The following is a 25661-nucleotide window of genomic DNA, read 5'->3' on the forward strand; positions in this document are numbered from 1 at the left end:
TAAGATGTTTCTAAAAGTAGTTGTTTTACCACCAGAGAATTCAACTACGCGTTGACTAGTCTGTAAAAATGTGTTAAAATATATCAATTTGAAAATTGGATTTAATCTGGACTTTATGCATGATCGAATTATTTTATATATCAGGGATACATTATTAACACGTTTCAATTATGACAATCACGATCGCCAATAAACTAAATTGTACAGTAGAAGGTGATAAAAATAAATAAATTGTACGCTCCCTACCTGCAAAGCAAATTTATTGTCGCTATCACATTATAAATTTTATTTTATTCTTTACAATAGGTATGAAGGTAACATAATTTGTCAATCAACAAATTTTCTCTACTATTAAATAAATTAATGAAAAGTTCTAACTTGGTACTGCAGTTTGTTTAATGTATATGGAATATTATTCAATGATTTTTTTCGTGATAATAGAATAATACACACAGATGCCATTATATTACAAGTTTTATTATTTGCTATATAGGAAATAATAAAATTCGTTAACAAATCATCTCTACCGTTAAATAAAATGATGGAAAGTTTTAAAATTTTTATATTGTAGTCTGTTGTGTATAGAGAATATTATTTGTTTATTTGTAATAACAGAGTAAATGATTGAACGAGATAACATTTATACAAATCGGAAAGCAGCTTTGTCCTCATTCATACTGACAATAATTATTCAGGCAGTTAATGCAGCGTTTTGATGCTGTTAATTGCCGTTGATCTTTGCTTGGTATTTTGGAACAAAGCACGGATTAAGGAATGCACTTCTGGCGCAGTAAATGCAGCGGACAATGTGCTCTACAATTTTAAAAGTAAATCACATAACGGGGTGTTGAAACTTGTAAGTCTGTCAGCGATTATTATATTTTTTAATCAGTATAAACGATAATTGGAGCTACAACGTACTAACGCGATATTTAAACTACATAGTGAGATAGTGTCCTTATATACCTGTGGAGTATTCCATCTCTCAACAATTCCTTTAAGATTAAATGCCAATATTAGAGCTAGCTCCGATAGTTTGTTCCAACCAGATACATGGTTTGATATTTCCTGGTCCTAATAAAGTGATTAAATGTCAATTTCACTATATTTCATCCAATTGAAGTGTTAAATTTGCATCAACTTACCAAGTTGTCGTCATTCTTGATAATACCACTGTATAATTCCAATATCTTACTTTTAGTGAGTTCTAATAAGTCATGAATCAGATGTCCATCGTCTTCAGAGATATCCTACGTAGGGAAAAATTATCCATTTATGAACTTAAAGAACGAAGTAAGCATGATGGCAACAGTGGTAAATAGAAATCAATGTAGAAATAATACTTCAAACCTCAATTTGGACAATTTTATTTACGACATCGACAATTAGTGTATTCGTCAAGTCCTCAATCAATTTCATGCATAACTTTATCGGCAAGACGTCGAACCAGACTCTACTTAAATGATTTAACTGGTGAAAAGCCTGCTCTAGATGTTGCGAAATATCATTAGATCGATTATTTTCAGCTATTTCATTCCAGCTGGCAGTGGAATTGAGGCAGTTCTTGATAATCTGCTCTTGACGTTGCTGCAAAAGTCATTAAATTGTAGAATACATACGGCGAAGAAAGACGCTAAACTGAAAGATACCTACTTACCAACTGCTGTGAAAGACATTGCTGACCACTACTGCGAAGGAATGGTACAATGTCAACAAATGTAGCAGCTCCATTCGATAATGGAGGCGGCAAATGATCACGAAATTCAGCACCAAGTGTTAAAAGGTGATGACTAACATACATGCAGTTATTATAATGCAAAGCTGATAACTGTGGAATAGTTTCCTGATAATGAAAATAAAAATAAGGAAAAAATTTTTTACCAACAATTAATATTTTTAGACGAGAATTACTACTGTAATATAGCAACTTACTAAATTCATCTTATGATATGCGGGGGTTACTTCAAGATATAAATCGAACATATTGCGTGTTGCATAAAACAGTTGTATAGCGCTAAAAAGCAGTAACATATCCAACTGATAATTAATCTTAACTGAAGCAACATAAAGACATATAATAAGAGAAAGTAATGAAATTTTACCAGTCCGGAGTAGATTTTACAGCCTCTTGTAAGGTTTCATACGCGAGCGACATCAATTCGCAAATATTGGTGCTTACTCTGCATTGAGGAAAAAGAAATAGGGACATTTCTAATGTTTTCGGGTTCTCTGTAGCAGCGTTTTCGTCAATTTGATGTAATTCCTGAAAGATTATAAATTTGTATCAGCAATTTTATTTTATCATGGCGAAGATTTCAATTAGTGATCAGGTAGTAAAATTTGAGCGCTTTCAACCTTCAAAGCCGAATCATCCGGTTGGCTCCATTCATCTAATTTGAAAAATGAAGCAATCTGTTTTATTATTTACGTATGATATAATAATTTAAAGTCAATTATTACTTTGACTTGATAGACAGTTCCTAATTTCTACGGTATAATTACCGAATAAAGCTTTATCAGGGGATATTTGTGTTTGCTGAGTATTATATAAATCACTCTTAAGTAAATCTCGAGCTGTGACCAACAGATCTTGCACCTGATAATTTATTCCGAAATATTTAATTTAGCTGATAAAATATCAGAAGGATATTAAAAGTTCCTGATGTGATCTAACCTGTTTATTAGCGAAATTCATGTTTACGTGTTTTGTATAGTCAGTTAACGTATCAATAGTTTCTTCCAAATATCCTATGAATAATTGTTTAATAAGTATCCACTACCTCTAAGATTTTATAAAAATTTTAATCTCGGTAATATACTATCAATCCTACTCTTACCCAATCCTTTGAGAGTATATTCAAATAGAGTTGTTTGATTAGAAATTTCCGCATAGTTTTCCAACTAGAAAATGATATTCAATAATTTTTAAAGGATTGATACACAATACATAATTTAGAAGTGTGGATTTAATTCATGATGCTGCAAGTCAAATAGTATGAAAAAGTATTAAGAATAAAGCACCTCGGAAAAAGATGTTGGTATTGAAGCTGCTAAATATTCCTCTATAATAGATTTGGATAACGTTGGCCAAATGATAAGACCTAACAAATCCATAAGCAAATTAGTAGGAGTTAATTATGTTTTACAAAAATAAATTTCTAATCTAATATTTTTCTTACCCAATATCGAAAGTAAAGGTTTTGACACTTTCGTATCATCTTTATCTTCTTCTGTGTTGACTGTCACTTTAATGCGATCAAACACTTGGTCATGCAAGAAGACTAATACCTCTACCAGCCTGTTATAATAGTTATCTTATTTTGCAAGATGACAAAAAAAGTTTTGTAAAATTCAACACACAAAATATCGTAAAATTGTAAAGTTATGTCATTATTTAATAGAAAGAAATACCTGGAGAAATGGATTTTTCACTTTGTTTTCTTTTCATAGATAAGCTAACTACGAAGTGCAGTTTGGTTTCCTTAGAGTAATATATAGACATCAAGTATGAAATGTGTAATCCTATGCTATTTAGTTATTCAATGTTAGTTATGAAATTTTTAGAGCCTATGTGTTTGTGATACCGTTTTGGATTTTTCTTGTGCAGGCTTGACGCTAGCGAATTGAGGTATAACAGAATGGATACAATGAATAGTAGCAAAAGTTACAAAAATTTTGTAAAGATATTTTACCTAGATTCAGCGATTAACGGCTTTAGAACATAACGTAGCAACTTCTTGGCTAGAATCCAAAATAAACGTTAGAAATACGAGTAGGTACAGGAGAATAAGATATACTATAGTTTTAAAGTAGCATTATATATCAGAATAATTAGTACCGAAAGTATTTAATTTCGGACGCAACATGCCAAGAATCTAGTAAAAATATTAGTATAAATGTTATCAACAGCATAACTACATGCTTTCAATCAGTTATAACTGAAAATATTGGCTACTGGCAATTATTGAACAATCATTTCATTGTACCTCCATAGCAGTTACCACCGGTTGAATTTTATTTTCACTATCATCACCCTCTAACAACAATAACAGCATTGAGTGTTTTATAGAATATGATAGTCATATTCTGATTACTACTGTGTGAAAAATAGTCCGAATTCATTATTTTACAGTGACTTTTTATTGGTAGCACTTTACAATCGCTTAGAAGGCAAAAACTAGCTAACTACCTTACCTTGTATTAAATCAGCACAAACTTTTATTTCTGTTCCTAAAAGAATTTTCTCAGGCGTACTTAACGAAATCTGAGGTAAGGCCCATGAAATGCTCTTATCCCACTCTGATTCTAGTATTGACTGTAAGTTTGCCCTTTTCCTTCTAGCTTCTTGCTACAATGGAAATTGGATCTTAATACTTAAGTGATAAAGTTGAGTTTAATGTAAACGTATATAAAATTATAGCAGCCAAGTCGTTCGCTTCAAGGTACTGTGAATGTATACTGGGAAAAGTTGAATAATGCAATCTACACAGTTTACCTACCCTTAAAGCTTTAAAAATTTTAGCATCGCAATTTCCGTATACTTCGCTCAACATGTGTTGCTAAAATTTATTAAATCAATTATTAGAGCAAATATATTAAGGAAGCCTTACAATGGATTTTGGGATTAGAGTGTAATCTTGATAGCACAGGTAAATGCAACTAATCGTGCTATTGTTGGATGATTGTCTAAATAAGTTGAAATCAACTTACAGCTTCAACAATACAATTGGCAGCTAGATCAAATTCTTTATGATCCAAGCGTAAGGAAAAGCTTGATAAAAGTTCATTTATCTAGCAGGTAAGACATGAACGATTTTTATAATAGTACAATTGATAGGGGAATATTCTCGTTATTCTTGTTTCTATAATCTTGGATATTGCCTTTTCCTTACCTGACTTAAGCGTGTTAATGCTTCAACAATGACAGTTACCATTTTCAAGTTGTCTTGCACTGATATTTGCTCATTCTTTGCAGTTTTCAACAAGGGTTTAATATCACCCTAAGAAGGATAACAAGAAGAGTGAAAATAATGCGATAATATCTATAGCAAAAGCTGATGGTTGTTGTCGAGGTTCGTTAGCTGGAATTAATTTTGGCAAGTAGACTAGCCTTGAATTAGTGAAAATAGAGACAGCAGGGAATACGGGTACTATAGGTAATTGGCTGATTTTGCCTAGACTGACACAGTTAGGATAATGGCTAGGGTAAAACGTTGAAATGGGGTGAAAGGAATTGCGTTTACTTGAATGCAAGTGTACAGTAGAATTCTGAAATGTAGATATAGTGTATTTAACGGCTACTATGGATTAATTGCATCATAAGTAGGGTTTGTAATATTTGATCAATCTAGCTTATTGATGATTGAAGTAAGTATTGAAGAAACGTCAATATTGTAGACTATCAACATCAGTAGATCTTGGTATTGAGTAACTAGTATAACCCTGAGTCAATGACAAGACACTACAATTGGGTAACTTGTTGTCGTATACTGATACAATGTATCCCGAGTAGAGGAGGTTAGAGGTCCTTACCTGCATCTTCTTACTGACATTGCGTAACTTAACATCCATTTCTTTAACTTTAAGATGCAATTCATTCATAGTGTTGTAGGTATGGATAAATTCATCATACTGCTTCATGATGGTACTGTAAATATGGCCCTAAGATATTGAAATAGTTATGATGATATATCATCAAGGTTTCAATCTTTGTCATTTCATACCGCCAAACTGATACATCATGACAGTTTGAATTGTATTAAATCACCTTTAACTCATTAGCACTACGCCATAATGACGATAAGATTTCATCAGCGTCCTCTCCTTTATCAACATTTTGCTTCTTCGTGTCAGGAGTCTCCATGGCAGCTGGAAGGTAGAACTAGTTGCTGGAAGTGGTCCGTTCCGATCCCACTGTATACCAAATTACCAATACGATGGTAGTATGGTAGTATAGGGTATAATGGGAGAGATTGAATGTTGCCTTAGCGTTGGATTCAGCCATAAATCAGTATAGCGCTGACCACCGTTAGTAGAGCTTTCGAAATCGTATCAAGGGGTACTTACACCTGAACAGAATCTGTCTTTCTGTCCGTATAGCGAACACCTACTGTAACCCTTACCCTAACCTTGCCCATGTTAGGGTTAGAGCAGTTGTGGACGGTGAATTTTTCCACATTTTGCTACAAGCAAATGTATCAAAATTGGGGGGTTTTCGGCAATAAATTTTAAATTTTATAGCGAACGAAAGAGAATGAGTTCATTTACAAGGATCCGCCGTCAAAATGTCTGTACTGTAGACTGATCCTAGAAGTCTTTTCTACTCCATGAGTTGGTTATTTTGCCAGTGCTATCTTGGGATATGGAGTTCAAATGTAACAGTATCGGGGGATGCCGACCAAAATCTTTCCTGAGCTTAGCTACTGGAGAGATCTGGATCGTTCTACATGCAAGCAGTAACTAACGTTAGCAGATAGAAATATCTTATTTCTCGTGCAATCGATTTGATTTTATTACTTCGGTCAGAAGAAATCGCTCTGTCAATAACCTCTGTTGGATGTGCTTCGTCCTAGACTGCTGGTATTTTAGTAGCCCATGGCTATACAGTAAATTGTAGTATTGTGATGGTGGCGATTGAATGCATTTGGACTACTGCGATTTCTCGCTTCTGTCGCTAACGAAATGGACATTATCGCCTATAGAAATGTAGAAGACAATTTGATATCTCAGATTACTACTACCCGGGACTTTTAACTTTAAGGATCGATTTTTGTCCCAAAGTTGCTTTTGCTGTAATTTAGTACTCTATAGTTTATATATACAGTATTTAAAATGCGAACATAGCGCGCCAAAACGGTTCGGTCCAAATCTCTGTCTGTGGGTAGAGTAATAAGGACCGTATTGTGCAAAATGAGCTGTCAGCCATTAGAATATCCTTTTGGATGTTGTACTACACTCTACAGTATGTTGCAAGGATGACAAGAGAAGGTGAAGGGCATGACAATCGCTTTGCACACAACCGAATCTAGCCTACAGGCTGCAATTAGCCAATTTAGAAGGTTTAAAAGTCTAGTTTTATTTTCATGGAAATAGGATCGAATTTTAAAAGTTTATGTGCAGCATTGCCGATGATACGAGCATTATCGACGGTGAGTCCATAGTCTAGGTAGGCTAGAATGATGTTGTAGTTGCTGTAGAGTAGAACAACTACACCATCATTGTATCCTACCTACACCTGTTTTAGACTACAAGTATCTGCTTGCAGCAATGTTGGACTGCAATGTTACTTGAATTAAAAATACACAAAATGCACTGGATGAAAAATCAGGATCAAGTGCCTGAGATATCATCTCTTTCTTAGTTTTATTCCACTGCCAAGGACTGTACAGTATATCGTGGCAGGACTGCAATGTGTCCAAATCGAAGAAGAGGTTCGAGACGTCTTGTCCTGATCGAAGAAGAGATTTAAGAGACGTCTTGTCCTGATAGAGAAGAGATTTAAGAGGCGTCTCATCAAATAATGATAGAAGTCAGAGAGGTCTTGTCATGATCGAAGAGGTTCAAGAGACGTCTTATCAAATAATGATAGAGGTCAGAGAGGTCTTGTCATGATCGAAGAAGAGGTTAGAGATGCCTTGTCATGATAAAAGTAAAGGTCAGAGACGTCCTGTCATGATAGAAGAAGAGGTCAAAAACGTCTTGTCATGATGGAAGAAGAGGTCAGAGAGAGACTGCTGGTAGCCTACACTACAACAGAGGTCAAGAGCGGAGACGGACTACGCTGACGGTAGCGATCCGATCCGGTCCGAGACGGACCACTCCGGTTTTCTTGATCGATCCTACAGTACACTGTACTGTACAGTAGGACATCCAGTAGGCAGGGTGACCCTACTGGATGTCAGCGTCCAATGAGCCACGACTACTGACTACTGAGTGACTAGGGTGTACGTACGCCGGCAGGGTTCACGAACCCTCTTGTAGGGGTGGTACAGTATGGATTTTTACAACCATACTGCCGTGTCATAAACAGGAGACTGCCGTACTTGCTACTGACTAGTGGACTCAATACAATCATGCATCAGGCACGGGCCCGACCGACCGGGGGTGTGTTCAACTTGCCCTGGGCTTGCGGGCTGCATCACTTTGCCACGTCAAAAGCTAACCCTAAAGCACCATCGCCATGGCAGAATTAACCTGGGATGATTTCTTCCAGTTTGTATTGCAACACGCTATCCTGATCATAGTATCCATCCTTGCTGCCATAGCTCTAATCATCTTTGCCTTCCTAAACAAGCAATTGCATCTGATCGATCAATGGATCTATAAGGTAGCTGTCCATCGTGATGGTCTGGTTGATGAATAGTGGGATGGAGGCTTATTTTTGATTTTTTGCATGGAGCCCTATCATACCCTACTGTCTAGTACACGAGTAGTGATGGCAGTGCAATGCCATCATTACCATACCTACGATCATGTCACTATGAAGGTATTGTCGTGGGAGACCACCATTGGCTAGCAATGGAGTCGTTTCATGCTAGCATTTCTTTCCATCTTCTCCATCTTTGCTCTACAAATAACATAGACTGCAAAATGGCAGACAATCCCTAATGGACATCATGTTTATAGCAGTAGGTTAAAAGGATACGATCGGTTGATGCGATGCTCGATTGTTCAACGCCATTTGTAGGAGATGATGCTCGCCAGGATGCACGATATGGAGTATATCATACTGTATATACCTTTGGCTGGCTTTAGGACTCTTGTCGATGTTTTGACAACGATTCCATGATAATTTGCATGGAGAGGATTGCTATTTCCACCTATTTTCCAATCTCTACCACAGACGGGATGATGTTGCCATTTCATAGGACCTACTAGTACTATCCAACACGGATAGAAGCAAAGAAAGCATCCGAGAGTACTGTAGTACAACTCGTATTCTAGCCGACTAGCTTACTACCAACACCAACCAATGCGCTCGATCGTATCATTTTCTTTCTTTCTAGTTCAATCTTTTCCTTTTGCTAGACTTTTCTTACATCCTATCCATTAGCAACAAAGCTGTTAAGGTCGATAGGGAGACGATGATAAAGCCATGAGCTCAAATGATCTAGCAACTTTTTCATTTATCCGGTCATCACGGCGTAGACAAGCGCTTCAAGTCATTCATTGCTTCATTGATATAATGAAGCACATATTCGCTATTGGAAGTCGCGACACTATCCATTTTGATGCGATTCCTTTGCCTTGGTGGTCATCATTGCATTAGCAAATGATCAAATTCCCAATCCCCTAATGTATAATGGAGACCATAGCATACGTAAAGATAGTAAATCAATTTTCAAACGCGGCTATTCGACGATGGAGCGTCCAAAATCGTGTCATGCATGATTGATTGCAACTGGATAGTAGTGCCGCTCATACAATAAACAGAATGGATCGATGTTTGGAATGGGTGGATATCCTGCCGTTTCCAACTCATTTTTATTAGCATCACAAGTAGAATTTTACCCCGATAGTGGGAATGAAATCGTTATTTCACGACTGTACGTTCGAACAGAAAGGCTTACATAGCTCCAACGATACACAAAAAGCCGCATTTCTATCCATCATCGTCATACAATTTCATTTTGCATCTGCTGATCGTATTGACGCAATAACAAGCTGTTTTGACAAATGTTTATTTTAATATTGTATTCCTTCATACTCTTGCTAGGCCTATTCTATTTCCTAGTATAAATCATGGCTTGCAACGATAGTATAAATAAGACGGGTACAATCGATAATGCATCGGTAGTCTACAGCTACATCTCCCTACCTGGTATTTCTAAATTGAATAAATGCTCTTCCACTATACAGTAATATATCAACTCTTGCAACAGAAATTTTAACTGAACTTTGTCCTTTTAGTTGCCCCTGCTCCTTACTTCGATCCCCCAATTTTGGGGGCTTACATGTTGTTTTTTAGTGTTGTTGATAATTCAACCCATTCAGCATTTTCACTTGTTTTTCGATCCATTTTTGATGTTCTATGGCATTGGAAATTGCCATGATTCATATCCTCATTCTTATACCATAATCTAATTAGTGTTGTACAATATCCGATAATATTCTAAGCTAGGGCCTAATAGAATTGAGCTTATATTCCATGCTGTACTGTATATGACAGACCCGATCTTTTGATAGAGGGTCTCTAAATACGAATAATATCAATAAATAATGCACACTACTGTTAAAGGAGTGAAATAAAATTTCTACATAACATTATTAGGGCTAGGGTTAGGATTAGGATTATTGATTATTACCGTAAGGGTTGGGGAAAAAATCTTGATATGGGAGACTGTATGCAAGAGTGCTTGTGTACTATAGCATGGACTACTAAATTTTGAACGTCAAAAATTGGAGTAGTCCGTCGCTGTGGTTGCTATACGTAGTGCCGCTGGATATGGTGCCGGATACATCAATCAGGAATGTAACCTAACAAATCAGAAGTTTAAAAGTGTTGTACACTCACTCCTACCTCCGGTTATGTGGAATATGCCTATGGAGATTGATTTCCATAATTCATCAAAGCTGTTGACCAATTTCATATTTCAAATCTTTCCTTTCGCGCGATTCTACTATTTTGCAAGCTACGTCCTGTAATATATAACATCACTATGTACTGTGCTGTCCCTTCAACATTTCTTCATATCACAATAAATTAACTTATTTAGAAGCATCATTGCATCCTTGATGGCCATGGTAGTGACAGACTCAGCGTACTATACGATTGAAAATAATAGCAAACAATTGCAATTTTAAGTTGCGCAATGATTACTACACTTGACTAATATAATCAAGCTGTAATTAACTGTGCAATATATTGATGTATACTACTTACGAGTATGTCCTGCACCAACGCACGCAGATTAACTCAACTCTCTCCGTTTTATTTTAAGAAATGGCAAAACTGAATTTTAATTTCTGCATTGCCTATAATGAATTACTTTACAGCCCATGTTAACTTTCTAATATGGTGTTACGTCTAGGTTGATAAAAAATGCACTCGCAATGGTGGTGAATTGGTTGGAGAAGTGTTAAAGGTACGTTAAACTATATAAATGCGCCCTTGAGATTGCCTTTTGAATTAAATAGAACAAATAAATATAATTAAATCAAACAGATGTTATAACGCATTATGTAATCTCGTTAGTGACGAGTACTTGAATTACAATTCTTCCTTTGATATCAAAGCAAGCAGTACATAACCTAATGTTCTGCATGTACTTGAGATACTTCTAATCTGTTGTACTTGCTTGCATAGAAGAAACGATCATGTAGGAGGATATCGATGATAAACCTCATGACACTGGATAATGTGTAATCCTGTAGCAATTTTTACTTTGACATTATAGCAAATTCGCAAGTAATTGTAATTGCAATAATATTAAGGAACGTACACATAAGAATGGATTAATGAAAATTACAAGTAGATACTACAGTAATATGGCGTATCCTTTCCTACAGTATTTCAGTGAGAGAAATCAATAAATTGTCCATCTAATTCTTTACAACTAGTTTTATCGCTTACTATCACTATTTTAATATATTGTTTTAAATTTAGCGTTAGCAGCGATAAAACCCAATACAAGTATTACTTACTGTAGATTAATTCACGCAGCATGAAAGCTTTATATGATTTTATAAATAAAAGCTTATACAAATCGTTGTTACTACTCACGCGCCGTTGCACTTTAAAGACTAACTAAGGATATATTTCATAACCGACACCTATTTCAATGATTCTTCATAAGGCACATGATATCAAGTTCGTATTTACGCTATGTGGTGGCCATATTTCACCCGTTCTTGTAGCTTGTGAACGTCTAGGGATAAGAGTGATCGATGTCCGCCATGAGGTTAGCTTTACTATGGAATTAAAGTAAATAGCGTTTGTATCGTTTTATAATTTTACAATCTCACCAATATCTTAAAAATGCCATGTTAATTAATTTTAACATACTGTACGCGTATAACTCTCATCATGATGTCACAGGTTACGACAATCTATGCTGCTGATGCCGTTGCAAGAATGTCAGGTGTAGTTGGTGTTGGAATTGTAACTGCTGGACCAGGTTTGTCAAACAGGAGTTGGTTAGAGCTACGATAATGTATGAATAAGAACCCTAATTATCTGGCCAATACAAATATTTCATTTTGTATCTATTTTGCAATCGCTATAGGTGTCACAAATACTATTACTGCTATAAAAAATGCTCAAATGGCAGAATCCCCTGTTTTACTCATAGGAGGTGCCGCAGCGACGTTACTTAAGGTAGCACACAAAAGTATCATCGTTATCTGTTTGCAAAAAGTTAACGCTATGTAGGTGTGCTGTTGTAGATTGCGTAGCAAGACGATACTAACTTTATCAACCCATTACACACAATAGGGTCGTGGATCTCTACAAGATATTGATCAAATGTCCTTGTTTAAGCCTCTCTGCAAATATACTGCTACCGTAGAAAAGTATTAACAATTTAATCGTCATCTTGGGAATTAATGACATGCATAACAATGTTAAAAGTTGTACAAAAGCAAAATTCTAACGTTGTATTTGTATTTACTGTAAAGAGTTCGTGAAATAGTACCAACGCTTAGGCGTGCAATTTATGAAGCTGCCTCAGGAATACCAGGTACAAATCTCATGTACAAAATGAACTCATAAATTGGTTACTGATCAGAATACAACTAGCACTATTTTTATATTCTCAATCGTGTGTCGTTAAATGCAATTAATTTCTCTTCTGAAGGCCCCGTCTTCGTAGAATTACCGATTGATATTTTATACTCCTATCCGTCGGTATCGACTGAGTTTGTTGGAAAGGTTAACGCATTGATTTATTTTGCATTACAAACTTTTATCTTGTCAACTATAAATGTAGTAGATATTTGAGAAAGTTAACAAAAATTTTTCTCATTTATCCAATATTGTAGAGTTCGGATAACGGATTGCTTGCGAGATTACTTCGTTGGTCAGATTCAAATTTACCTGCATTTGATAATAACGAAACATATGCATAAAAAGTAATCATGTAATAATTAAACTATATAGGTATCTTTTAAACCATGTAAATGGTTTATTCGCTGGGGCCTTTACTCAACGAAACTGCGAACCCATTCCTCCAAAGATTACAATGCCTTCCAACCGTCAAAGTATTGATTTGAATATAATACGAAGCGATCATTCTTACTAACAAGCGGAATATATCTAACCTTGTAATATTTGCCTAATATTTGGTTCATGTTTTCTTTAGTACAATCAGCAGTAGAGATTGTGTCTCGCGCAAAGAAACCGGTCATATTATTAGGTAGTCAAACAACTTTACCTCCAGTTCCCGCGAATGATGTTAAAACCGCTCTAGAAGTAATTATTCTAACGACATTGTAATCACTGCTAACTATATTCATACAATATTTTACTAATTAATCATGTAAAGTAAAGCATTTGCGTTGTCCTTTCAAATAGTCATTGGGGATCCCTTGCTTTCTTGGCGGTATGTCTCGCGGCTTATTAGGACGAAAAAATCCCATTCATATACGACAGCAGAGACGTCAAGCTGTTCATGAAGCGGATGTTGTTATTTTAGCTGGTAATTTCCCTAAGAAATGTATTATAGTCACCATAGATGACGACAATACTCTTCAATAATTATGCAGTATAATCACCACCAAGATATGATAGATAGCAACATATTCATACTAAAGACCCCCAAATATAGTTGCTTTACTATGTGCATTTTATCTTTTCAAAAAATAGGAGCTGTATGTGACTTTCGATTAAATTATGGTAGAATACTTAATAAAAAATCCAAGATAATAGCTGTCAATCGTAACATAGAACTCCTTTACTTGGTATTAAACTCGCTTATTGTTATTAGTCCCAAATTAATATGGAAAAATAATACTAATTAACTATTATTGATTTTGCTCTAAAAGAATTCGCCTGCGTTTTGGTCACCTACTGTGGGTATAGAAGGTCAGCCCTAAACGGATTACTAATATGACGTATGTTATATTGGGTAACATCAGTTGATTGAATAACCGCTATAAATATTATTTGCAATAGGTGATGTTGGTACCTTTGTCTTGAAATTATGTGATCGCTTGAAAGGTTATAAATGTCCATCGGATTGGCTTGAAACCCTGAGGCAACGTGATGCAGAAAAAGAAAACAAAAACTTAGAAATGGCAAAACAACCAACTACTCAACACCTGAATCCTATAAAAGTCCTATACCAATTAGAAGAGTGCTTAGATGATAATAGCATATTAGTTGCTGATGGAGGCGACTTTGTTGGTACTGCTGCATATGTGTTACGGTAATTTTTTAACGCACAATTTTTTTATCATCAATCACGCGATTGAATGAGTTCGCTTAATGTTTGTTCGTTTATTTAAAGACCTCGTGGACCTCTAACATGGTTAGATCCCGGCCCATTCGGTACCTTAGGCGTCGGTGGCGGTTTCGCGTTGGGAGCTAAGCTTTGTCGACCTGATGCAGAAGTTTGGATAATATATGGTGATGGCTCTTCAGCTTATAGTATTGCAGAGTTCGATACTTGTTATAGACATAAGGTAAGAAGATGATATCCTGAATAAAAAACTTTATACTTACAACCTAGTTTACAATATCGCAAAGACTTAAGTAACGTTGAAATGACTAGGCCCCTGTGTTAGCAATCATCGGCAATGATGCAGCCTGGTCACAAATCAAGAGAGACCAAGTACCACTACTTGGTAGTGGTGTTGCGTGCGACTTGCTTGTAAGTTTTCAGTAATAATCGCATCGTATATTACATCACAGTAGCGTATGATTCAGTTTACATTTTATTTACTAACGATATCCTATGCAAATCTTTCAGTTTTCGGATTATCATACGATAGCAAAGGGCTACGGAGGCGTTGGATTTAGAATTGATAGTTCTAATGGCGATGAAGCCATTTCTATAATCAAGCAAGCTCAGGCTGCTGCTAAGGAAGGAAAACCGGCTGTTTTGAATGTCCTTGTTGGTCGTACTAAATTTCGTGAAGGATCAATCTCTATTTAAGTTGTACTGTAGGGACACTATCAATTGATTTCGCTAACCAACTCTATGTATTTCTGTTTCTTATTGTTTTGATTGCAATTTTAGCTCCTTAAATTATGTTAGCGATTTCCGATAAAGCACTAGAAAATATATCTGCGTTTAGCCTTGTGACTTTTGGTGATAATAATATCGCTATCATGTATTATAGCCCTCGATGATAATTGTTCAGCATAGATCAGTTGTTACATTTTATATTCCTATTATTTGTAGCCATGCAATAGTTTATTTTGTACTACAACAGGGTAACGTCAATACAGGTCATATTCCGTATACAATGCTGAAACACAGTTTCATCATAATATCAATCTACAGTACTCGTAATTTGACTTTAAGGTATCGATTTTAGAGGATAGGCCGGATTATGATATGCAAGTCAGGAATATATTCGTTCAAAGTTAATCAATACGAAATTGATGCGTATTTATATAGAACAATAATAAATACATCACTCAATACTAATTGCAAAAATTTCGAGAATGTATATCGATTTCCTGTTCTTTTCTATCAATGATGATATAATTTATAGTTTGTCGTTTCGAAGTGCATCAGTTTAGGCTAAATTATAATTTCTTGTAATGGCTTGTAAAACAATTGCTATGATGAATGATTGTATTGCTCCTAATAAGCGCCTGTCTATCAAGAATTAGAAGCTAATAAATATCCTTTTGTATATGCATTACCAGTATAAAAAAAATATATGGTATCTGTTCAAGCATTGTGTTAAAGTAACAACGACTTCATACGGCAATTATTCTGGTATCAACGCCTGTTGACGTAAGTATTAGCTAATATCGATAAGTGACATGATACGCACGCAGACGACTTGAATTTCCTGTACGTTATTTATTACCATCTAGAGCTTAATGCGATACTTCGCAATCATAACTATTTGCTGTTGTGTCGATTTAACTAACTACAGTACATGCTCAACTTTATTGAGCTGTTTAAAAAAGTTAAATTGGAATGAACGATATGGCAAATAATTTAAAGATTCAGCAGTAAATTACTATAAAGCTGATGCAAATTACCACTATTCTTTGATAACATATTTAAAGCTTTCCAGAAACTCAAAGACCTTAAGTATGACTGCAATTTTAAATTCGTTATCTATTTATATGATGAATATTTACCCTTTAGTCAGACACTTAACTGAGGAACATTACTAGCTAAATTATTATCGTGATTAAAGTCTTCATCACTGGTGGGGAAGTTACTAGTAATACTTATTATAATTATTATCAAATCGGTAATACTATAAGTCGCATAGATCATGTCTCCAGGTGTTAAATTGCTGTATTATACAAGTATAAATATCCGATGAGATTATATGACTCAATCGCATTAAATACCATTTAAGTATAATTAGGAAATAACACTTTGTCGTCTACTGCTATCAATCGTTCTTTAAAAGTTATTAGTACCTCTTGCAGGTTGAGAGAAATCCGAAATACATCGCACATCTGCTCTCTCTACTAAAACACATGCAGTAATCTTATAATTATATACTTAAGTTTACTATATCAGTCAATACTATTTAAGAAATAATTCGTTATTAGATTTGATCTACTTCAGCTATTTTGAAGAGTCGAAGTATTATACAACAACAATGCTTATCATTAACGTTGTAAGCTTTATAATTTTAAAAATTGTATCATAAATAAGTTTAATAAGAAATAGACATAACATATGCTATAAAATGATATTTATGAATTATAATATACGCGTATATATCTGATATTTTTAAGCGCAGTTGTTCTACATAAATGAAAATTCTTTTGCATCTCGGATTGGTGTAGTAGTACCATATATCCGGAATTGATAAATCATACCGTTATCTATTATAGATAGCAATCAGTACGAATAGTTATGTACACGTTAGTAATACGAATAGTCATAGCTATACTCTCATAATGCAATAGATATGCTTAATAAAATAAGAATTTATGCGCTGTCCTTGTTCATGACATATCTAATGTATAGAATATAATAATATGATGTCACAAAAACGTTGCAAACATCGGTTAAAAAAATATAACCCGGTTAAAAGATCATATCGTACGGATAGATATGTTTTTTAAAAAGCTAACTATTATACTTATAGCCTGTGATATTTTCCAATAGAGTATATCCAATTGATGATATCGTTTACATTCCTAACTTATTGGAATATGATCACTTGTCTTGCGAAGCCATACACTTATAGTTATCTAAGCCTAAGTAATGTTTAACGAGGATAAAATATGTATATATACTGTATAGCAATTTAAGTTATAGATCAATACTGTATATCAAAGATAAAGTATACAAAACGAAGTTTACAGATAATACTTCATTCAAAAGCGATATACTAATGATATCTAATATGGTAATAACAAAATAAATATCAAATTAATTGAAAAATATGATAAAATGGATATAGTCATAGTCCTCCTATTATCAAAGCAAACTTTAACGCTTCAAGCTTAGCGATAGATAATTAATTGGAAAATAATGCGTTTTCATCAAAGCTATGGCTTGTAAAATCAACATTGCTCATTATTAATTTTATTTCAAAGCAAAATTGTTAGACTTATGCTTTTATAGATATACAGTCAACATCGTTATCAAATAACAAATTGTATTCCAAAGTAATGAATAAATTGCCACCTGAATCCTAGACGACTTAGTCATCAAGAAAAGGTTTGCGATCTTCTTACGTATTTCTTCATATATAGAAATATTAAAAATAGTTTTAGGATCTTGAAAAGAAAGAAACGTTACGGTAATCTATTTTAATATTTACCCTGGAGTTCGCTACTTTAGTATTCGTCAGATAACTACGAGATAGAGTGGGAACAAAACTACCAGGTACGAAGCTTAAATAACTCAAACGTTCAATTGTTGGAGTTGCCCTATACACATACTCATTTACAATCTGATCACTACCACCAAACGAAGGCTAGAGAAATAAGAAAGACATGACGTAAGTACAAATGCGACTAATATATAATTTCCAGAATCAACGAATCAACTATATTTTCTCTAACCAATGCTAGGACCATTTCATGCAATTCCTTCATCTTTTTTGCTAATTGTTTATTAGACCATATATAGCATGCAACAGCTATATTAACAGCTTCGACGACCTTGCTAGTAAAACGGGGTAATTCTTCCAGTAGGTGAGATTTGAGAGCGTTATAATCGGCTTCTGCTGTTTCGAGTTGGGCTTTGATCTGATCATTTATTATAGTAATTTCTTAATTAGGAATGAATTTCTGAAGTGTTGAAAATTCTTTAAGATTTTTGTAACTAGAACATAGACGTACCGTTTTCAGCTTATCAGCATCCTTAGTCTTTTCTATTTTCGGTAAAAGATTGTCAAAATCTAACTTTTTATCAGCGCATTTCTTAATCAATTTCTGCGGATTGCTAAACTGAGCCAATATTTCGTTTAAGGTATGAATGACTCTTTTTTTTATATATGAAACCTTATTAATAGAATACAGAAATAACTGCATTTTAGTTTCAGTAAATATAGACCAATTTTATTACAATTCTAAAAGATCCACTTACATTCTCTGGGGATAGCACATCAGAGAATTCTTTTAAAGCGGCTATTAGCTGCTTATATAAGGATGATTCAATATCACCTTCATATAAGTTGCTTATAGTCTTACAAAATGAATTGCAAGCTTCAGAGCTTTCCTACAACATTGCGCAATGATTAAAGGTAAATGATTCTTGATAGATTGGCAATACTTTTTCTTTAACGATGAATTACCTTCATTCGCGACAGATAACTTTTAATAGATCGCACAAATCTTCTTATATAATTTTCCAATTCTTTGAGTATTCTAACTTCTTCATTATACACACCATCATTGGTCTAATCATAGTAAATTTAAATTTGTTACTTTTTCAGTGCAACGGTCGTCTAAGATTAAAGGGTAACATAATAGACCCTGCAAGGTGGGCCTAAACGTCAATCGTATGGCGTTTAACATATCTCCCGTTACTTCTAAAATGCTATGTGCTAATAAAGCTTTACTGACTTTGTTATTGCAGTATAGTATGCTACAAAATGGATCTTACCTGATAAACAAGTCCAGTTTTCTGGATCATTCTCATTCCAACACGAACAGCTTTCTTCCTTATAGAATGCGGAAGTTTGCTATATGAACCGTATTCAATCCCAGTTCCACTCTGATACTTTTGAACTATAAATAATAATATCAACAGTAAAATAAGTACCCCAAAGTTACCTTTATCACGCGTAGTTTTATAACTACAAGCAACCTAATTCCTTCTGCCTTTTCTTCTCGTTAATTTTCTTAGCCACTGATTTAATAGTTTGCAGGGAAATTCCCAAAACTTCTTTATCTGCACCTTCATTTTCAGGCAACGTCTACAAAATACACGGTATTTGTAATACATAAGCATAAATAAGGCGAATTTATACATTTAATCAACTAATTCTATGTTTATGATAAATATGAAATATGACAATTGAAATATTTCATTACTTGAATCAGCTCGCCAACCAAGAGAGGATATTTTAACACTCTTTGAACAGGTTTTATCAATAACGATTCCAAGCTCAGACAGTTTACGTATTGCCTAAGTATTAATATTACATAAGACGCATCAGCGTACATACTAATTAAGTTAGTTAATATAAATCATGATACGCACAACTGTATAATACCTTGCATTATCCAATAATTCATCGAAATGTTTCGATAAATCTTCATCCTCCATATACTGTAAAATCATCAATCAGTTAGATAATTCCTAAAACGATTTTATATAGTTGAAGTTTACTTACTTTTTCTAAAATACCAATAGAATCAGGGTAATTTTTGCAGTACCGCGAATAAACATCTCCCATTCTCTCAGCATGTGCAATAAAGCAATGCGCTGAAAGTAAAAAAATATCCACAGTGAAAACAGTTGTAGTACTGGCATAACAGCAGCGAAAATTAATTACAGCGTTTTATTTTACCTATATTATTATCGATATTGGCAGAAGCTTGCGCATCTTTAAGCCCGGCGAATAATTCTTCTGCAAACTCGATTACGTCGTCAAGATTGTTAAATAACACCACATAATTAACTTCTTTTAGAGATTTTGCCTTCAATGGCTCAAATACTTCATTCAGCAATATTTTTATGTCACGGAGAAATGATTCTTCAGTAGATATTAGTTCATCAACGACTTTTCCATGCTTCTTTAATTTCGCTTCCCTAAGTTCAGCTTCTTCTTTCTTTAACTTATCTAGTTTCTCTACAAATATAATGATAAGTACAGTTTAAACGTAAGTATTATTCGATTTTGATATCCATAGAAAGCCATGAGCATTACCATGTTGCTCTCCAAGTTTGTTATATAAATCTGTCAATTGATCATAGGTATTCCGAACTTCGATTGCAGTAGCATCTGAGTTATCACCATCCTGACATATGCTACAGAGTTGTTCATATTTTTCATTTGTAATCTAATGGAAGGGATTAAAATAGTGCTTAAGTTATGGGGATCGGCAACAAAGTTCCACGATAATAAATGAAAGTAGGCTCCTATCATAATTAATAAGAATGATACCGCAACAATAATTTGAATTTCATCTCTAAGTTACGTACATCGTACTCCTTTTCTAGGTGACTTATTTTATCTAAAACACTATCGATAGTTTCGCATTCTGTTTCTTCTTCTGCATTGCTATCTATAATATTAGGAATGATTATAGTGTCAAGAGTAAGTGTTTAATCTGGATTTAGTAGCCAATTTCACCGTAAACCATATAGAAAGCTTACCATCCATTATGGATTCTATATTTACATCTTCATAAATATTCTCAAAACTGTCAGATTTGATCTCTTCATGAGAGTTATAAATAAAATCATATGCATCAACAAAGGAATCATCGGAGCTATCGTTATTGCCGTAATCCATGTCGAAGCTTTCATATACATGATCTTCATTATCCGTTTTCATATGAGAAGTAGATTTTACATCTGTGGTATGTGCAACAGTCATGTTGGAATTGTCAACAGAAGGTACGAAATAAGCCGAATCCGAGGACACCTTAGCATTGTCCTCGGTATATTTTTCAGACGAAATTTCCTCAGGGATTTCCTCAAGGACTTTGCCAACTGTCAAAAAAATATGCAAAGAATAAGCCACTGATTAATTTATTGTTCTTTATTCGTCAAAGACATATAAGAATCATGTATTAAAAAGGATCGTACCTTGCAAAGACTCGTTATCACTATCCACAATAGTTTCCAATTGTTGGTTACTAGCTACAGTAGAATTTCTGGAACCCATTATAGAAGCCTGGCTCGAACGACTGAAAGCACTCCTAGCTGCGGATGATGCTGACAACGTGGTGTTCATGGAAAGACCAGAACTTATAATATCGATTTTACCTGCAGGATCAACTTCAGCAATAGAAGTTGTTGCAATGGTATGTGATCTAAATCTTTCAGCTTGAATCATAGGAACCCTTTCCTTCTTTTTAGGTTTACTTGCACCAATGTTACCACTTTCCCAACTTTGCCATAAAGAAGCTAAGCTATCAGATCCTTCTTTAGTAGTGTTAATATCATTTGCACGAGCTTCAGATTCTGAGCTCTTCCGATCTACATTTTGATGGTCATCATGATCTGATTTAGACAGGATATTTTGTGAAGAGCTTTGTGTCGGCACCCTAGAATTTGCTGGACTGCTGTCTTGATGGGTTTGTAAATTGGTTGCAACCGTATCATTGTCTTCACTAAGATTAGTACTTAAATTTTGATTATCTTGCTTAATGCCATGATTGAATGATTGAGATTTGGACACTTTTGAATCTAGTTTGAGTAACTGAGAAGATGTAATCTTTGGTTTTGGTTTCAGAGGTGGTGGAGTACGAGGTTTACCGTCTTCATACAATGTTCCTGAAAGACCAATTACACTACTTGATTTACTCCTTGGTTCAGGAATAGGTGGTGCATGTCGCTTAACTTTATTAGTGCTTTCAGTATTTAGTGTTGATGCAGTTGCAGAAGACTGGATCGATATGCTCGTAGAGCCCTCCGTAATAACGGATGTAGTTGATGCTAGTTGTTGATGAGGTGTCGGTACAGGAGGAGCGAATTGCTTTTTGACTCTACTTTCACTGTAGGATTTATTTAAACGTTTATTTTGCAATAGGATGGGATCGATCTTGGGTTTGGGTGAAATAGGAGGTTTCTTGACTTTTAATTGAGGACTACTAGTCGATTCTGTGGCATGTGGTAAGCTGGAGTCTTTGGTTTGTACATTGGTGTCATCATTATTGTCCACCTTAGATATAGTCGGTGTTGAAGGTGTGATAGTGTAATCGTTATTATTGTAAGAATCGTCATGGTAATCAGTTGTAGCAGTAGGTTGTTGAAAGCTTTCAGCTACAAACGATGAAGGAAATATACCATGACGTCCATCCATTTCGCCTCGATACCAATTCTCGTCGATCTGTTCCGTAACAGTAATGACATCCCCTCGTGTGAAGGGTAAATCGCCACCAACATCGCCACGGAAATCATCAGTAGCAATAAATTGGGAGGATATTTCTCGAGTGAAACTAACAGGGAAAATTCCAATGTTTTCACCTAATTTGCCTTTCCACCAATTACTATCTACCTCTTCTAGTATACATATCAAATCACCACATTTAAATGGCAGATCACCTTCATGTTCACCTTGAAATTCAGTAACAGCTTTAAGCAATGAAGACATAATCAGTAGGCCAAGTATGCTTACATCAAGTACGTCTATCTCTGTCTCTCGACTTGCAATCCGTACAATTCTAATTGATGAACACAGGTTGTACTGTAGTTAACAACGATTGATACTTCAATTATACAATAATTTGCTTTTGTTGAATAACTATCAAACGCTTTAAACTAGTCCAGACGTTTATTGAACCAATTCAACGAATAAACACAATTTCAATGAGCCGACCATAAAATGATAATACTGTATTGAATTAAGCCTTCCTTCAATTTTCTGTCACTGTACATTGAAAAATTGCACGACATGTAAGAAAGATGGAGGAAATTGCTACGACCATGTCAGCCAATTGATGTAAAATAAAATATTCAACGTCACTTAATCAACCCAAGTTACAACAAGTAAAAACAAATACCTTCATTAAAAGCTCTAAAATCAAAGAAGGAATGAAAAAAAATTGGAATTGCTGTCTTTGAAAAAATTGATCTTTCAAAGCTCGGAATCACTGGCGTACAGTTAGTTATTAATGGGAGGTAGGAAGGTGCAGAGAGCGTAAAATACCAGCAAGTGAAGTGAAATTTCCATACCATACGTACGTCGGGTGTGGATTCTCAGTGAAAATAATATAGAGACCGAACCGTCGTCCACTGTATGGTACTGTATCGTACCGTATCGTAGAATCATTGACGTCTCGATGACTGAACCGTTGTTTTATCTCCTTTACAAGGTGACGTACAGGGTCGTGTCTCCAGCCCGTTGAGATATCAGTTTTTTCTTATACTGTACACTGTACAGTTATCTTTACGCCGTAGCCTATCCCAGTCTGGATCGTGCTGTGAACTTATGCATGACTCGATCTCTTGAGTCCGAGATGTACTGTAGGTTGTTTAATACGCGTCAGCTGGAGCATACTGTCGTCGCATACGGAACTGTAACTACCGTGCAACACGATACTGAGGGTGAGTGACCGTAGTGTGTTGATGACTCCATACTGCTGTACTGTACACTGTACAGTACAGTAGTTCATACAGTACTGTACATGTACCGTGTACCATTCCATTATGTCACTTTCGGGCAATATTTTTCTTTAAAAATACAGTAAAGCTATAATAGAATGATATATTTGGTTGATGGAGAGATTCTGAAAGATTTGAATCTGGTAAAGTTAGCAAGTTAAACTTGTTTTTAAGTCCATAAATAATGAAAGTATCACTGACCGTTACTGTATATCCCCATTTATGAATGATATCAGTAAAGTGAGTGTTGGCGCAAAACATCTCGAGTGTCTTTACTTGGTACTGTAGAAAATTTCGCGTTTAATTTGATTTTATGATTAAACCATACTGTGTAAAGGAAAAATTTAGATGTCAAGTTAAAATGTAACTCAAATGCTATGGAATGTAACAACTCTTAATCCAGTATTAATCAGCATTTGGTTATTAAGATTACTGGTTGATGCTTTTCAAAGTGACAAAATACTTTGATACACACTGTATGTTGACATAACAGTACAATGCGTCGTACGTCGCAAGACAAATGACGGTCAATGAGTTAACGAGTGAAGAATGAGCACACTTCCGTATCGATTCAGATGCGATCCGGTTGTGGGCCATGCCATGTTTGTTTGCGATGATTGCAGCAATTTTCCAACCATATAAATATCGCTTAGTACACCCACAGAAATGAATAAAATAAATGCATGCCAAATGTAAATAAATCAATGAAACAGGAAAAGGATTTAAAATTGAACATGAAATGAATTCATTTTATTCACTTGGCATACTATGTATGCCAAAAATAAATAAATCAATGAAACAGGAAAAGGATTTAAAATTGACCATAAGATGAAATCATTTTATTCACTTGGCATACTATGTATGCCAAAAATAAATAAATCAATGAAACAGGAAAAGGATTTAAAATTGAACATGAAATGAATTCATTTTATTCACTTGGCATACTATGTATGCCAAAAATAAATAAATCAATAAAACAGGAAAAAGATTTAAAATTGAACATGAAATAAATTCGTTTTATTCACTAGGCATACTATGTATGTCCAAAGTAAATAAATCAATGAAACAGGAAAGGGATTTAAAATTCAACATAAAATTGATCGTACACGTACAATGACGTAATAAGAAGGAAGATGAGTACCAGAGTTACGAGTATTAACCAGTGTCGGGCAAGCGTTTAACCAGTCATATTATGGAGATTCAAATTATCAATAAAGTACATTTCGCAACCATTATTTATAATTATGCAATAGGTTGCACTAACAAGATAGAGATTCTATATTCACAACTAAGTTCCTTCAAATGCACTGTACCATCTGTACATACGTATATTAAACGTGCACTAAAATATTAATAACGGAAACGTAGAACAGTTAATTCTATTATGTAATTAATTATAAATCAGCGATATTGATGCTTTTAAAGTCAGTTATAGTACCCCCTAGAGTACAATTTACAGTAGAGTCTAACTGAAATACTGTATAGGATTGACAAAGTTGGTATCTCTATTAAGAGTATGTTCAACATACACAGCAGGCTCAACCATGTTGATATCGATATCTTATATACTCAGCGTAAAAGACTTCAACAATGATACATCACTCTTATAGTCTATAACTCCAATTTTATGTCACTTTTCAAAGTGTAAGAATTTAAGAAATCAAATTCCAGACGAAGATAAATAAATTATCCATTTAGCCTCTTTTAATGAGTAGTATACAAGAGTACGGTATATACGTATTACAGTTATTAGGAACCTTATTGCTCCATGGTATATTAAGTTTC

The 25661-nt window shown here is 34.7% G+C and overlaps 3 protein-coding genes across 3 annotated transcripts; 1 reads left to right on the top strand and 2 right to left on the bottom strand.

The window, feature by feature from the left end:
* Positions 1-699: 699 nt before the first annotated feature.
* TRIADDRAFT_51689 (uncharacterized protein) lies at positions 700-5863 on the bottom strand (the record flags this gene model as incomplete). The annotated part of the gene is made up of 22 exons (XM_002108572.1): positions 700-813; positions 967-1074; positions 1146-1250; positions 1351-1587; positions 1658-1843; positions 1933-2014; positions 2103-2263; positions 2356-2390; positions 2503-2596; positions 2675-2748; positions 2838-2901; positions 3022-3101; positions 3180-3298; positions 3693-3741; positions 3839-3875; positions 3987-4036; positions 4195-4348; positions 4500-4559; positions 4711-4791; positions 4893-5000; positions 5533-5661; positions 5768-5863. The coding sequence occupies 22 exons, from the start codon at positions 5861-5863 to the stop codon at positions 700-702; spliced, it is 2223 nt and encodes a 740-aa protein (XP_002108608.1).
* Positions 5864-6909: 1046 nt separating this feature from the next.
* On the top strand, positions 6910-15092 carry TRIADDRAFT_51690 (uncharacterized protein; the record flags this gene model as incomplete). Its single annotated transcript, XM_002107771.1, has 20 exons — positions 6910-6961; positions 7093-7148; positions 7527-7622; positions 11031-11084; positions 11796-11900; positions 12038-12116; positions 12225-12316; positions 12434-12510; positions 12616-12677; positions 12795-12868; positions 12979-13016; positions 13097-13197; positions 13299-13408; positions 13511-13634; positions 13802-13896; positions 13981-14020; positions 14111-14363; positions 14445-14619; positions 14709-14807; positions 14907-15092. 20 exons carry the CDS (start codon positions 6910-6912, stop codon positions 15090-15092), a joined length of 1968 nt encoding a protein of 655 aa, XP_002107807.1.
* Positions 15093-17800: 2708 nt separating this feature from the next.
* On the bottom strand, positions 17801-22866 carry TRIADDRAFT_51691 (uncharacterized protein; the record flags this gene model as incomplete). The annotated part of the gene is made up of 16 exons (XM_002108573.1): positions 17801-17869; positions 17914-18069; positions 18158-18343; positions 18437-18598; positions 18684-18815; positions 18892-18996; positions 19203-19327; positions 19407-19515; positions 19634-19727; positions 19816-19871; positions 19936-20027; positions 20113-20394; positions 20473-20605; positions 20748-20830; positions 20922-21260; positions 21357-22866. The coding sequence occupies 16 exons, from the start codon at positions 22864-22866 to the stop codon at positions 17801-17803; spliced, it is 3633 nt and encodes a 1210-aa protein (XP_002108609.1).
* Between the last annotated feature and the right edge of the window lie 2795 nt (positions 22867-25661).

The sequence above is a fragment of the Trichoplax adhaerens genome, genomic scaffold (assembly GCF_000150275.1).
Source record: "Trichoplax adhaerens TRIADscaffold_1 genomic scaffold, whole genome shotgun sequence".
Taxonomy (NCBI): domain Eukaryota; kingdom Metazoa; phylum Placozoa; class Uniplacotomia; order Trichoplacea; family Trichoplacidae; genus Trichoplax; species Trichoplax adhaerens.